Source organism: Vitis riparia, chromosome 3 (genome assembly GCF_004353265.1).
Source record: "Vitis riparia cultivar Riparia Gloire de Montpellier isolate 1030 chromosome 3, EGFV_Vit.rip_1.0, whole genome shotgun sequence".
Classification (NCBI taxonomy): Eukaryota; Viridiplantae; Streptophyta; class Magnoliopsida; order Vitales; family Vitaceae; genus Vitis; species Vitis riparia.
In genome coordinates, this window is record NC_048433.1 from 17,648,977 (window position 1) to 17,664,131 (window position 15,155).

The window sequence follows — 15,155 nt, forward strand, 5'->3', positions numbered from 1 at the left end:
GGTCAGGGGTGAGTTGCTTTCACGCGCGGGGAAGCGCGTGGGGAAGGAATTGGTATTTGTGGGCAACGAGGATCTGCTTTTGCCAGCTGATGGGAGTGTTTTGCAGGAGAATGGGCCGGGTCTAGGGCCCAGGACCCTGATCCATGGTCCGGAAATGGGAGATGGGGTCTGCCCAGATGGAGTGGCTGGGCCGTTTGTGTGTGACCGAAGTATGGGCCTTAATGAATTGCAGAAAGAGGGTGGACAGTCCAAAACAGATGGGCCTTTGGGCCAAAAGTTAAAAAACAAATCAAAAGTGGCTGGTGATGCAGAGGCAGGCCCAAGTAATTGGGCTGCTGATTTGGGCTGCTATCAGGAAAGTGAGGTGGAAGGCCTGGTAAGGAAGAGCCCAGCTGTTCCGTCAAAGAAGGATGGTCTTCTGGGCTGCTTTAGTTCCAGAAAAGGACCCATTTCAGAGGACCCTTTGACGAGCTGGATGCCAGGGGAGCCTAGAAGGGGACAGAGGAATGAGGATTTATCAAAGACTGATCAAGAGTTGGAAGAGGAAGCTAAAAGGTATGCCCCGTTTTTTTCTAAAGATCAACGGGCTATGGGTGATTCTCTTCTTCTCTTTTCTAATTCTGATCGGGCTCCGGAGGGGGAGTCTTTCGATCGTCCAGGGGGAGTTGTGGAGGAATTAAGGGGGGACATGACAACTTGGTTAACAGTTTATGAGGGGAATGTGGAGACTGAAATTGAATCATGGAAGTTGGGAGAGGACAACAAAACCAGGGACAAGATTAAGGGTAAGGAGGGGAATTCTGGTGTCTCTGGTTCTCAAGGCACCGAAAGTGACAAAGAGGATTTATGGGAGGAATGTAGCCTAGCAAGATTTAGTCAATTTTTGGGATTCTCTACGGAGGGGTTGGAAAAGGAGATATTGAATTTTCTGATTAAAATCAGAAAGAGGCGAGAGAAGATTCACAGCAAAGAAATTTTGGAAAAGTCCAAGTTTGAAAGGGAGCTAAAGAGGCTGGAATGTTCTGTTAATTATGAGGGGGGGATTAAGCAGAAAGGACCTTCTCAGGGCAAAGAGAATCAGTTGATAGTTTCTCAATGAAGCTGAAGATTATAAGTTGGAATGTGAGGGGAGCTAATGACAGCTCTAAGAGGAAAATTATTAAGAATTATATAAGGAAACAGAGGGTGGATCTAATGTGTATTCAGGAAACCAAGATTCAGGTGATGACGGAGGGTATTGTGAGAAGCTTGGGTTCAGGGAGATTCTTAGACTGGAGAGCCCTAAATGCGGAGGGGGCTGCGGGTGGCATTCTGATATGTTGGGACAAGCGGGTTTTGGATATCTTGGATTGGGAGGAGGGTCAGTTCTCTTTGTCTTGTAGATTCAAGACCATAGAAAATGGAGCTATTTGGGTTTTTACGGGAGTGTATGGTCCCTTTACCAAAGTGGAAAGGGAGGGTATGTGGGAAGAACTTGGGGCAATACGAGGCCTTTGGGAGGACCCTTGGTGTCTCGGTGGGGACTTTAACATCACCCTGTTTCAGCAAGAAAGGAGCAGCCAGAGAAGAATCAGCTCAGCCATGCGGAGATTTGCAGAGACTGTGGATGATCTAGAGCTGGTGGACCTGCCCCTTCAGGGGGGAGAGTTCACATGGAGTGGGGGGCTCAATAATCAGGCTTGGGCGAGACTAGACAGATTTTTAGTTTCCCCAAGCTGGCTGGATCAGTTTAGTGGAGTCACTCAGGGCAGGTTGTCTCGGCCAACTTCTGATAATTTTCCGATTGTGTTGGAGGGGGGTGGAATAAGAAGAGGTCCAACCCCGTTTAGATTCGAAAATATGTGGCTGAAGGTTGAGGGGTTTAATGATATTGTCAGAAACTGGTGGCAGGGAATTGATATCAGGGCAGCGCTAGCTATAGGCTGGCTGTTAAAATGAAAGAAATTAAAAAGAAGTTGAAGGAATGGAACAAAGAGGTTTTTGGGAGGCTGGAAACTAATAAAGCCTCAGCCTTACAACAAGTAGATTTTTGGGATCGGGTGGAAAATGAGAGAATCTTGACTGTGGAGGAAGCTGAGTTAAAAAAGGAAGCTAAAGTTTCCTTTAAGAAATGGGTCCTGTTGGAGGAAGCACATTGGAGACAGCAGTCAAGGGAGATTTGGTTAAGGGAGGGGGATAGAAATACGGGGTTTTTCCATAGAATGGCTAGTGCTCATCGAAGAACCAACGCTATGGACAGAATTAAGGTTAATGGGGAGTGGCTAGAAGAGGAGCAAGAGGTGAGAGAAGGAGTGGTGAACTCGTTTCAGCAGTTGCTCACTGAAGATATGGGCTGACAGGCGGATATTGGTAGAGTTCAGGTGGGGTGCATCAGCCAGCAAGAAGCAGAGAGTCTAGAAATCCCAGTTGCAGAGAATGAGATTCACTCGGCGCTTATGGAGATGAATGGGGACAAAGCCCCAGGCCCGGATGGTTTCACTATAGCCTTTTGGCAAAATGCTTGGGATTTTGCCAAAGAGGAGATCATGGAGATGTTTAAGGAATTTCATGAGCATAATTCCTTTGTTAGGAGTCTTAATAACACTTTCCTGGTGTTAATACCCAAGAAAAGTGGGGCTGAGGATCTTGGAGACTTTAGGCCTATTAGCCTGTTGGGGGGGCTCTATAAACTTCTGGCTAAAGTCTTAGCTAATAGGCTCAAAAAAGTTATTGGCAAGGTGGTCTCTACTGCTCAGAATGCCTTTGTAATGGGAAGACAAATTTTGGATGCGTCCTTAATTGCTAATGAGGTGATAGATTCGTGGCAGAAGAGAAAAGAAAAGGGCCTTATTTGCAAATTGGATATTGAAAAAGCTTATGACAGTATCAATTGGAACTTCTTAATGAAAGTCCTCCAAAAAATGGGGTTTGGGACCAAGTGGGTGGGATGGATGCGGAGCTGCGTGTCCTCTGCCAAATTCTCTATTCTTGTCAATGGAGTGCCAGCTGGGTTCTTCCCTAGTACTAGAGGACTTCGTCAAGGGGATCCTTTATCTCCTTACCTCTTTGTTATGGGAATGGAAGTTCTGGACGTCCTTATCCGGAGAGCGGTGGAGGGGGGATATCTTTCAGGATGCATCATTCGGGGTGGTAGTAGGACCTCCTTGAATATTTCCCACATATTCTTTGCTGATGACACGATTGTGTTTTGTGAGGCAAACAAAGAGCAAGTTTCTCACCTAAGCTGGATACTTTTCTGGTTTGAAGCGGCTTCGGGTCTTCGAATCAATCTAGCCAAAAGCGAAATTATTCCAGTTGGAGAAGTGGAGGATATTCTTGAGTTGGCAGCTGAGTTAGGGTGCAGGGTGGGGTCTTTGCCCTCTCAGTATTTGGGCCTTCCCCTAGGGGTTCCAGCTAGGGCCTCTTCTATGTGGGATGGAGTGGAGGAGAGGGTCAGGAGGAGACTTGCGCTGTGGAAAAGACAGTACATCTCCAAAGGGGGGAGGATCACTCTCATAAAAAGTACCTTGGCTAGCATGCCAATTTACCAAATGTCTATTTTCCGAATGCCGAAGTCTGTTGCTAAGAGAGTGGAGAAAACCCAAAGAGATTTCCTATGGGGGGAGGAAACTTGGAGGGAAAAGTCCACTTGGTTAAATGGGATGCGGTCTGTACAGAAAAACACAAGGGAGGGCTAGGAATAAGGAGAATAGCCATCTTGAATAGAGCCCTGCTGGGAAAGTGGATTTGGCGGTTTGCTTGTGAAAAGGATAATCTTTGGAAACAAGTAATCATTTCGAAATATGGGCAAGAGGTTTATGGTTGGAGATCAAAGAGGGCTATTGGGGCGGTTGGAGTAGGGGTCTGGAAGGAGATTATGAAAGAAGCGGATTGGTGCTGGGAAAGCGGATTGGTGCTGGGAAAACTTGAAGGATTTGGTGGGTTTCTCTTTTTCTCAGGGGATTCTTGAACTATTTATATCTATAAAAGTCCTTCTTAGGGGGGGATAATAAGTGTCGTTTACATTCTCTTAGGATGGAAGAGCTTGGAGAACCACCCATCCAAAATTAAGTGGATTGTCTAAAAAGGAATAACAATATCACTTTTAACAACAACCAATTTAAGAAAAATAACAATGGAAAAAAATTTCTCATGAAAATTTATTTTTTTCTTAAGAAAAAAAAAAAAAATCCAAAATCACTTTTCAAAATTGTTTAAATAACTATCCTAGTAAGCTTTCTTAATCATGAATTTTCCCAAAATTAACTTATTTCCTTAAATTCGAATCTTGTGTAAAAAAAAAAAAAAAAAAAAGGAAATATCATATTTTACAAAGACTTGGAAAAAATAAAGCTTATTTTTTTTTAAAAGAATTTAAAAAATTCTCAAAGATCTTAAATTTAAGAAGATTTTATTTTGAGCATAAAATCTCTAAAATTTATTTTTGAAAAAGGAAGAAAGTTCTTTTTCTTTCTAATTTGTTGTTTCATAAAGTAAAAGATTTCCAAAAGTAAAATTTATCGTTGGCACATTCCAATTTAATAAGTTATCCAATTCAAGAAAAAACACAGGAAAATTCACTTTCATTTAAAAATACCAAAATATTCACATGCTAAAAATTATACATAGATAACATAAAAAGCATAAAAAATTTTAATGAAATAATTCCCATGGCCTTAGGGATCCCATCGCATATTGGGTAATTAAATTTGGATAAAATCCAAATGATCAAATTATCAAAATAACCCTACAACTAAAAATAAGATTAGATAGCGAAAAATCCCTAATCTATTACAAAATCCCAAAAAAAACCATTTCTATTGCATTGCCCCCTCCTTACTTTCACCTCCAACCTTCAACTACTTGAGCACCATAAGTGACCGCTCTGTGCCCAAGCCTCTCGAGCTCTTAGCTCTTGAGTGTTGCATTTTCTTCTTGTACACCCGAGGGTGAATTTTCTCTACATTCTGATTGTTTCCTCCACTAAAAAACCTACCTTGGCTGAAGTGGAAGTCACCATAGTCATGAATGATGTCTTATACTACTTTCTTGCCATCCATGAATTAAAAGATTGATAAAAACTAGATCTTTTACAACCAAAGTTCCTATACTCCTTTAAAGTGGAGTTTACAATCAATCTAATAAATAAAAATTAGGTTTTTGCAATGTAGAAAATATCCTATGTTCCTAAACATAAAACTTACAACCTAATCTAGAAGAAAATAAAAGTAAATTACAGATATGACCATCATATTAAGACAAAAGATCACAAACATTCATCTATGGGGCCATGGGATGAAATAATCAACCCTACAAAACAAAGTTAGCACACTCCAAAACAAGTCTAACATACAAAAACCCATCCTAGGGCTTTGATGCTAATTGTTGGGAACTTCAGATTTCTCCCTTCCCTTACCCCGGATCATATAGAAAGCATATAATCAACCTTAGGCTTCTCTAAAAACTATTTTAGTGAAAACAATGACAATAAAAACCAAATAGAATAATAATCTAGAGAAATAGGAACCATACCTAGATCTGGATGTTCCTAGATCAACTCTGTGCGGTGAAGAACAAGTCTGAAGTTGTTGAGGATCTCATCTACCCACTAGTCTTTCACTAAATCTCTCCTCACAAGGCTCTAGGCACAAGAAAAGAGTGGACTTTTCTCTCTTAGAGGAAAACTAGGGTCACACTTTGGAGGCTCTATGGAAGAAGACAATAAAAGTGTATAGGAAACCTTAACCTTAAGGGTTATATATAGGGTTCCTAGTGGACTTAAGTGACTTGAGTCCTAATCCAACCCACTTGAGTCCTAATTAATTAATTAACTTTATTGGGCTTCAATTAATTAATTACTTCATGCCAAAAAGCCAACTTGTAAGATCTAGTTCAATCTTGTGTTTTTACTAATATGCCCTTATGCACAATTATGAACCTGAAGCTCAATATCATCAAAACATGCCAAGAGAGTAGTAGTCTATAAATTAAACAAAATGAAGTTAGTAAAGATTTAATACAAAATTGTAAATATTGTACTATAATAAATTAACCTAATAACAATTTAGTGTTTTGGACACACTCCAATAATTCCTAAAATTTTAAAAACATCAACTAACAAACTTAATCCTACTCAAACACCATTGCATAACATCCCTAAAAAATTTCAAAAATCCCTAAAATTTCTTAAATTCCCTAAAACCTTATCCTTAATTGCATGTCATTGCATAAAATCATTATATGTTTTTTTTATTCACTCCAAATACATAGTTAACGAACAATAGAGAACAATATATATATACTCTGAATACCCTTTAATAATTCCCAAAATTTTAAAAAATAATAATTAAAAAACCTAACCTTACTCAAACACCATTGCATAATATCCTTAAAAATTCAAAAAATTCCAAAATATGATTATTTTAAGGTCTCACTCATAAGTCAAATCCTCTAATTGATTTTAGCATAGACTTGATATCCTCTCATTGTTGAGAGTCCATGCAATATAGTTGCTTGATGAATCATGACAATTGATAGTCTTACATCATGATTTACCATAAGTCATATCCAGTGTGCATCATATATATTAGTGCACTCATTATGGGAAACACATTCCGATGGTCAAGATAAGTCATCTCTCTAATTATGAGGTAATACACTATAATCTCTACAAGATTGTCTAAATGCATGAATTGACTGTGAACAACTTATTTACTCATAAGAAACCTATGACTTGTATCCTCTATGCAACTTCTAATGTAACAAAGTTATGTACAATGTAAGAGATATGAGTTGAATGATCAAATCAATGTCAATGCCTAAAAGGGATAGTAAGGGGATAATCACGTTTGACTTTCTTACATCATGTCTTACTTTTAGGGACTCAATCCCAACATGGATATATTTAATTCACTCTAAACACAAGACTGATAATAATACATAAAACTAAAAAAAAATAAAATGCGATCTATTATTTTCAACATATTTTAGTAGTTCCCAAATTTGTAAAAATATAAACTAACAAATTTAACCTTACTCAAACACCATTACATAATATCTTTAAAAACTCCAAAAATCCCTAAAATATTCTAAATTCTTTGAAAACTTATCCTTAATTACATGTCATTGCATGAAATCATTATATATTACATTACTAATAATAATAGAAAACTAAAAAAAATAAAATATAAGTATACAATTTAATATTTTGAATACATTTCAATAGTTTCCAAAGTTTTAAAAACATTAAGTAATAAGCCTAACCCTACTCAAATACTATTGTATAACATTCCTAAAAATTCCAAAAATTTATAAAACGTGAAGATTACACTCACAAGCTCTGTAGATTCACTTCCCTTTTCTGTTGGCAATTGAGATTTTCGATTTTTGGTCACCATTTTAAACCTCTTTTGCTTATCATTCTTCAATGAACTAAGTTTTTCTTTCATGCTTAGAGATAAAATATGAGATACCTTCACAAAAAGAGAATAAGAAGTTTTCTAGGGTTTGGGAATGAAAGAGGGGATGGGAGGTGAGAAGTTTTCTAGGGTTTGTGAAAGAAAGATGAGGAGTCCATTCTATTCTCCTAAAAGAAGAGAATGAAGTAGAAGAAGAAAAGTCAAGTGTTGGAGGGAAATAAAAGAAGGGGCATTTTTGTCTTAATTGGATCATTTTTATGTTTTTTGACAGGTGGGTTACTTTTTTTAATCTCTTTTACCAAATAACCTTAGAAATATTAAGAAGAATTCAATCATTTAATAGTTAAAAAAAAGTAGAGATAGGAATTAGAATTCACCACAAGGTATCACACTACTCTTCTCTTATTCTTCACTACAACAATACAATCTTACAGATCAAGGGAAGATTTAGTCTTCCATCATGAATAATTCAACTAAAAAATCCATGTTTAGATGCTAAGAAATGAAAGAAAATGACAAAGAAAATGTTTTAGATCTAAAAACTCTCTCTAACTAACTATTTATCCTTATCTCTAACTATATATATTGATATTGCGATGCTTGAACATGAATCCACAAAATTTGATACAACATCCTCCAATCTGATATATAACAATACACCAATCTCCTTCAATCTTTTACAGCATGAGTTTAATTGTATATTTTGATACCACATAATACCAAAACTCCTTTATGTTCAATAATCAAATTGTAGCTCCATAACCCATAGTGAGTTTTTTAGCCTTAATTATCAAATGGTTTCTCGAGTATCGAATTGGGATTCCACACCACCAAGGCTCTATCGGATCTTCGCACATCCTTCACTATTTTCTCATTTTGTTAACATCACTCCTTGGTATCAAATAGTTTTTTCAACCTTTTTCTTCTGCTAGTTTCGACATGTATCGAAATGTGTCAAATGGAGTATTGAAGTACTCCTTATTTCAATACTTCAATTATCTCTTTGAATTTCACTCCTTTATCCCTTCCTCTTCCTTTTAATCTTCCTTCCTTTTTTTTTTTCTTTGAAAAGACATAAGCCTTTAAATCCTTCTTAATTTTGCACAATTGCTTACTACTTCCCAATGTTGAATTCAAAATGGGTACTAGCTTAAATACACTAGAAGATAATTTGTATACTTTCTTTGTTTTTATGTATCATTTTAGCCTTAAGAAATCATATAACTTGCATACTAATAATTTGTTCTCTAACAATAAAAAACAAATTGATTAGAAAAATGAATATAAAATGATAAATTATTTCATTACAAAGAAAGTTCAAAAGTTGTTTCTCTAGTAACTAAAAGTTTCCCTTGATCATTTTTTTAATTTTTAAATTCAATTAACTCTCTTTTTTACTTACTTTTAAGCTTTGAGATGATAGAATATAAATGGATAGTTATATCACATCAACATGGTGTTGTGGTATCAATACTTTTCCTTTCTACAATATAACCACATAAGAATCCCTTAAAAATGACAAAAAGACGTCGAAAACCAATTATCTCCTTTATTTACCATTCAATGTCAATTTCATTATCCTTGAACCGAAGGAAGTACCTCATAACAATTAATTATGGTTGATTTTTATGATAACATGTCAATACTCTAATGCAAACTGAGCTAGACTTATTTGGAGAAAAAATTCTCAAAAATAGGATCACAATTCGAATTTCTCATCAACGTCAAAATCCTTGGAGGATGACAATTGAGGTTCCTACACAAGAAGCAATTTCATCATCATATTTAAGAAATAGAAGGACAATTAAAGATTTATGAATTAAAAAAAAAAAAAGAAATGATAATTTTATGGAAAAATTCATGAAAATAACTTGAATGAATACTTGAACCAATCAAAATAAGTATAATAAATCAAAGTTCATACCTCGAAATTGACCAATGGTTATCACGATATAATTAAAAATTATATTCATTCCAACTTACTTATGTGTTAGATGATAATTGATGGTAGAAAAAATTGATATGAATAAGATATATATTATTTTGATTTTGTCATTGTGATGATACGAGCAATGCTTGCTTTGAAAGGAATATTTCACACAATTAAATGAAAAAAATTCATGAATGCATAATCACAAGATTCAATAAGAGCAAGGGATCAAAAGATAATGTCCATCTTCTTATCTCTTAATCATGATGTACTTAAAATTTACTATTATGAGTAAGAAATAGTCCAAACATAATTCATGTCACACTCTAGAATGGATTAGTTATGCTAAAACCAAATCAAAACTATGCTTTCACAACCATGACCCTAAGCATGTTCAGCCTAGGGTCTACATTCAAACTCCACTTCATGGGATATGGAAAGATGTTATATTTCTTATATTTCCTACTCATTTTTAGCTATACCTATAACTCAACGGATTGGATCGGATTTGTGGTCAATCCAAGTCCAATTTGAATAAAGAAATATCTAATTTGATTTCTAATATGAGATACTCAACTCAAGTCTAAACAAATTTCATATTTTTGAACTTAAGTTAGAGTAGGTTGATAAAGTTAGACTGAAATGTCTTTTCAAAGCTTTATATAACTTTATATATATATATGTATGAAATTTTTAATAATAAATGGAATATTTTTAGATAATGATAAATGGGTAAAAATAATTTTGTTATCCTTCTAATAAAGAGAGATAACATATGATATAACAGTGGTTTGATTTTTAATTAAAAATAAATAAAATAAATATTATTACATGAAATAATAAAATTATAAATATTATGAGATATTAGATTTTGTTCTATTGAAGCTTAGATTGTCCAAACTCAACTCCAATTAAGTTTTTATTAAAAACCCATGATTGAAAACCCGAGTATAAAAAATAATTATTTAAACATCAAGTTAGATCATACTAATCTATGTATATTGCGCTCGCATGTTTAATTCAAATTTACTGTTATGGTCAATAAATAGTCTCTATATTAAACCATGTCACAAGATTGATTAATGCCGCTAAAACCAAGCCAAATTTATGCCCTTTTAACCATGATCCTATGCACGTTCAACCTTTAGTCCACATTTAAACTCCACATTGTCACATATATCATGTTAGAAAGGTCTATGCATATATATATATATATATATATATATATATATATATATAACCACTTGTGATTGGTGTATAGAATTAACCAATAATTCTAAAAAAAAAATTCTACTAATTGTGACTTTCACATCATCATCAATAATAATAATAATGGCGTAGTTGATGGTATAAATAATTATTTTTAATCTATAGATCCCGTGAATATAGAAGAAGAGATTACCTGTAGTAATCCTCTGTTGAACATTCTCCTTAAGCTTGGACGGTTGAAGCATCTCCCTCGTATATTCATGGCTTCACACTCTTCATTCATGAACTCTAGTATTCCAACATATGTTATATTGGAGTGACTCTCAACTGCTCGGATGAACAAGGTAGTCATGGCACCATACATATCCTTTCGAGCAAAAATATGCTTGCCCTTTTCCGAGAAAATCTACATAAGTTACATATAAAATTAGCAAAAAGGAAAGATGATCACCACTTTAGCATTCATGAAAGTCGATCCAACTTAGAAGAAACAAGTTTATTCAATATAGTAAAACCTTATCTAACTTTCCATCATGGTATAAATAAACAAAATGCATGGAATCAACAACCCATAATGGAAAGTCTACTCTTAAATTTATTTATTTATTTATACCAAAAAGGAAAAAGAGAAAAAAAAAAAAAAACAAGTTTAAGCACCAAATTGAGACATAAGCGAAAGTATAATGATGTTTGTTACCGTTTACTCCAATATAAAAATGAAAATGGTGGCATTTTGTCAACCTTGTACTAATAATTATTTATTCTTTCACTTCATTATGTTAGTAATTATTCCGATATAAACCTATTTTTCTAAATTTGGGTTAGACTCAACTTGTCGATCATGTTAAACTTACAAACAAATAATTGGATTTTAAATCCATTTAACTTAAAGTTTAAGACATTTTTCAAAACAATATATTACTTTACAACTTCGACTTGCTCAATCAATCTAATAACTACAATCCTAGACTACAATCGAAAAGAATGAATAAAAAATTCCACAATAAAAATATAAATAATATATATTATTAGTAAATAATATATTTACCCATATAATTTAAATTTCATATAAATTGGTCGTGTTTGGACTGCCTTAGCCCAAACCCATATTTTGTCTAGTACTCAAATCCAAATTTTAACTTAAATCACTCAAGCTAGTACAGAATATGATTGGGTCTGTATAGGCCTCAACTTTATAACCCTAGACTTCACCTCTCCATAAATTAAGCTCCTCTACTATCGTCCATTGCTCCACTTCTTTGTTTTCCAAATAAACCATACAAATGCTGTGATTGCATATATAAAACTTGGGCCATAGTCTCTTAACAAAAAGTGAGTCTACCTCAAATAAATTCACTCAAAAATACTGATGGTCATGGTAGATAGATGGATAAAAACTTTTTTTATCTTCAAATAGATGATCAAATGGAAACTCTATATAGCATATACCCTCTGATACACACACATCTTTTCTTTCATTTTAACTCCTCCCATCGTTACAAGACATATCTAAAATGCTTGAATAAGGAATGATGACGTGAAATCAATTCCATTTCATATTCATTATCCTAATTGTATATTATAACTAAAAGCTAAGAACAAAAAATTCATTGTCATGGAGACTAAAATCCATTCTTATAAGAATTTTGGTTCTTCTCTTTCACATAATATTTAGATTCACGTCCATTCTTATTCTTTTTCGATTCTATTTCCATATACCAAACACATTTCAATATAAATTAAAATTTGAAATTAAATGTCATTTTGAGTTTTTGTTTTAAATCCCACCTATTTTCGTTTCTGTTTTCATATACAAAACACTCTAGTATACTCTAGAAATTTTTTAAAAAGAATATTAATTATATCATTTTAAGATTTTCCCTCAACTATATATGTAAGGATATGTAAAAGACCCCTTATTAGCTTTTGGTTGATGTCAAGTTTATGTTAGAACATTTTTCTCTTATACTTAAATTCCGAAAGACCTTATTTTGAGTTTTTTCCCTAAGTCTTAACTTCATAAACTTTACATCCCTCTCAAACTCGTCCACTTCTTATCTATATCTCCATCTCTTTTTATTTTCATATAATTATAAGGTAGTGCAAATGGATACGTGTAGTGTATCATTCTTAAAAGAGAATCGTTTTCGTACTTACAGAAGTATCAACAGCTCTTTGACTATCAGCACAAGCACTGAAGCAGATAGCTAGTCCACCACTTGTACCTTTAGGAGGTCTACCTGATGGAGCAACATCCTCTTCCCATTTGTTCCTGATGGATAAGAATGCACTGTTATCATCAAATTATTACCAATAACACTGTGATCAACTCCTTTCAAATCCAATTCATGAAATGTACTTAATCTATCTCATGTTTAATAGAATTCGGGAAAAAGAAAATTAAACCAACATTGAAGCCTATAAATACTACCAACTTTGTGGATTCAACACTGGGAAATGATTCAGTTTTCATGTGACATGCAAGTTCATTATGCATAATCCGATATAAGCTAGAAGCATGGACACTTTGCTTACGATTTGATTTTGTAAATATAGTGCAGATCAAGAATGGTTCCACTGTGACAGGCATCAATGATGGCATGAAGTTTGACACCAGCGGGGAGGGGCTTAACAATGATGGAATTGATATCATTATCAAGAATCATACCCTCCTTGCTGAAATCAACTGGACATAAGGTTTCATCATATCCATCGTTCTCATCGCCGTTGAAATCTGGCTGTCGAAGGCCATGCCCTGAGAAGTAGAACACCAGTGAGTCGCCTGACTGGCAGCCTTCCACCAGCCATCTTAAGGCATTCTCAATGTTCTTTCTTGTTGGAGTATCTTCTTCTTTTGGCTGATCTTCTGCAGGTAAATTGATGCACCAACAGACAAATTAGTAAATTTTCATTTGCTCTAGACCTATTATCCAAATCAACACCAAAAAGGGGAACAAAAATCCATATATTTGTTGAGCTTTACTTTCATGAATTCAGTAGCTCAATTGGTTTAATTTATTCTTCAGGACTTAACTCATCAACTATTCAAGACATTAATGGGAGACTTGTACTTTAACTTTCCATCAATGCATAAATGTATTGGAGTGTATCTCAAATTTCTATGTAATACATAGTCATGTCATTGTATTTGCTTATCAAAATATGTTCTGTTGTATCATGAGGAAAGTTTTTTAAAATATCTTTATAAATATTATATGAAAGGAAAGATTTTTTTTTTTTAAAAAAAAGTTAATTAGATGGGCATATGTAAAAAAAAAAGGTAGGAGATACCAAACATGAAATTGTTTCAAGGCTCTAGAGTTCTAATTGTGTTCTCTTTCCTTCTGTTTTATTATTATTATTATTATTATTATTATTATTATTGGATGATAAAAAAAGTTATTTGTAGTATTTTTATAAATATTATAAGTCATGAGAGGAAAAAGTTACGATATCGATTTGTAAGGATTATGCAAGATCCATAAAGATGTGAGGAAAAAAAAAGAGATATCATGCAAGATCCATACAGATGTGAGGAAAAAAAAAGAGATATCGACTTAACATGACTACAAGATATATGGTAAATGGAAAACATGAAGTTATTTGCAGACTCCGACGTTATATCTTTGTCCTCTTTTCTCTATAATTTATCTGTGGAGTACCTGATTATTCTCTCTAATTCATGAATAAAACCATGATTGGCTAATCATGTTAAAACTTGGTCTACCCCTGTCTAATGTTTTTATCTAACTGAGCATAAGGCTAGTAACACTTAGAATACCTGTTAGAATACGAATGGACTGTTTCGGGAAATTGAAGCGCTTAGTGAGGAATTGCTGCATCCTGTTGACATCATTAATAGTTCCTCTAAGCCTGTATTTGAGGCCCCTATAGCTCACGCCGCAAAGAAGTGCCCGTTTATTTAACCTTGGTTGGGTGGCACCTGAATTAGTAACTTGCTTACTCATCACCAGAGGATTGCCACTGATCGACCGGGAAGCTATGGAAACCAAAATATAAGTGTTGCACTGCCTGCAGTGGATAGTTTGGGCTGTTGGTGGGACTTCAATGTTGCTGGAGCACTTGCTGCATTGAATAACTCTCTTTGTCGTTGTTCTTTTCTTGAGAAAATTCTCAGACATGGAGGCCATCTTCTCAGCAATGTGGAGATTTAAAGGTGAAAATGCCTGTAAAGAGGTTTAATGGAAATTTTTAATGAAAAAAATGGCATCGAGTCTCAAATATATTGTAGTAAGTTTTGGAACCTTCTTTTGTAACTTTGTGTCTTTATTCTCTATAAAGCGTGAAGAACCTGATACTCCCCGTTATCTTTATAATCAGTGGGTGGTGAGAACAAAGCGGCACGCAACCACTTTTTCTCTTTGAGTTTTCTCTTGTCCGATTCCCACTCGATGAGAAGTATGGGCTGCAGCCATTGTACATTAATTACATTTTTCAGATATGGGCTGCAGCCATTGTATGTTAATCACTTACATTGATTTCTCTTTGAGTTTTCTCTTGTCCGATTCCCACTTGATGAGAGATATGAGCTGCAGCCATTGTACATTAATCACATTTTTCAGATATGGGCTGCAGCCATTGTACGTTAATCACTTACA

General features: G+C 34.5%; 2 protein-coding genes across 2 annotated transcripts; one reads left to right on the forward strand and one right to left on the reverse strand.

Annotated features, from left to right (window-relative positions):
* The first annotated feature begins 1,934 nt into the window (after nt 1–1,934).
* LOC117911007 lies at nt 1,935–3,949 on the forward strand. Its single transcript, XM_034825175.1, has 4 exons — nt 1,935–2,279; nt 2,340–2,650; nt 2,864–3,431; nt 3,794–3,949. The coding sequence occupies exons 1-4, from the start codon at nt 1,935–1,937 to the stop codon at nt 3,947–3,949; spliced, it is 1,380 nt and encodes a 459-aa protein (XP_034681066.1).
* Nucleotides 3,950–8,926: 4,977 nt separating this feature from the next.
* Nucleotides 8,927–14,725, reverse strand: LOC117911484 (metacaspase-3-like). Its single transcript, XM_034825882.1, has 5 exons — nt 14,318–14,725; nt 13,072–13,402; nt 12,694–12,808; nt 10,730–10,942; nt 8,927–9,153 (listed from the first exon to the last, which is right to left on the reverse strand). The coding sequence occupies exons 1-5, from the start codon at nt 14,685–14,687 to the stop codon at nt 9,097–9,099; spliced, it is 1,086 nt and encodes a 361-aa protein (XP_034681773.1). The 5' UTR covers nt 14,688–14,725; the 3' UTR covers nt 8,927–9,096.
* Nucleotides 14,726–15,155: the final 430 nt, after the last annotated feature.

Excerpts from the sequence above, each read along its gene's own strand:
- LOC117911007 (XM_034825175.1), top strand. The coding sequence starts at position 1,935 with ATGAAAGAAATTAAAAAGAAGTTGAAGGAATGGAACAAAGAGGTTTTT. Across the intron at positions 2,280-2,339 it reads GGCTAGAAGAGGAGCAAGAG|GCGGATATTGGTAGAGTTCA; the intron begins GTGAGAGAAGGA and ends ATGGGCTGACAG. Across the intron at positions 2,651-2,863 it reads GACTTTAGGCCTATTAGCCT|TATCAATTGGAACTTCTTAA; the intron begins GTTGGGGGGGCT and ends AGCTTATGACAG.
- LOC117911484 (XM_034825882.1), bottom strand. The coding sequence starts at position 14,687 with ATGGCCTCCATGTCTGAGAATTTTCTCAAGAAAAGAACAACGACAAAG. Across the intron at positions 13,403-14,317 it reads GTCCATTCGTATTCTAACAG|AAGATCAGCCAAAAGAAGAA; the intron begins GTATTCTAAGTG and ends ATTTACCTGCAG. Across the intron at positions 9,154-10,729 it reads TCAACAGAGGATTACTACAG|GAACCTCAATTGTCATCCTC; the intron begins GTAATCTCTTCT and ends CTTCTTGTGTAG.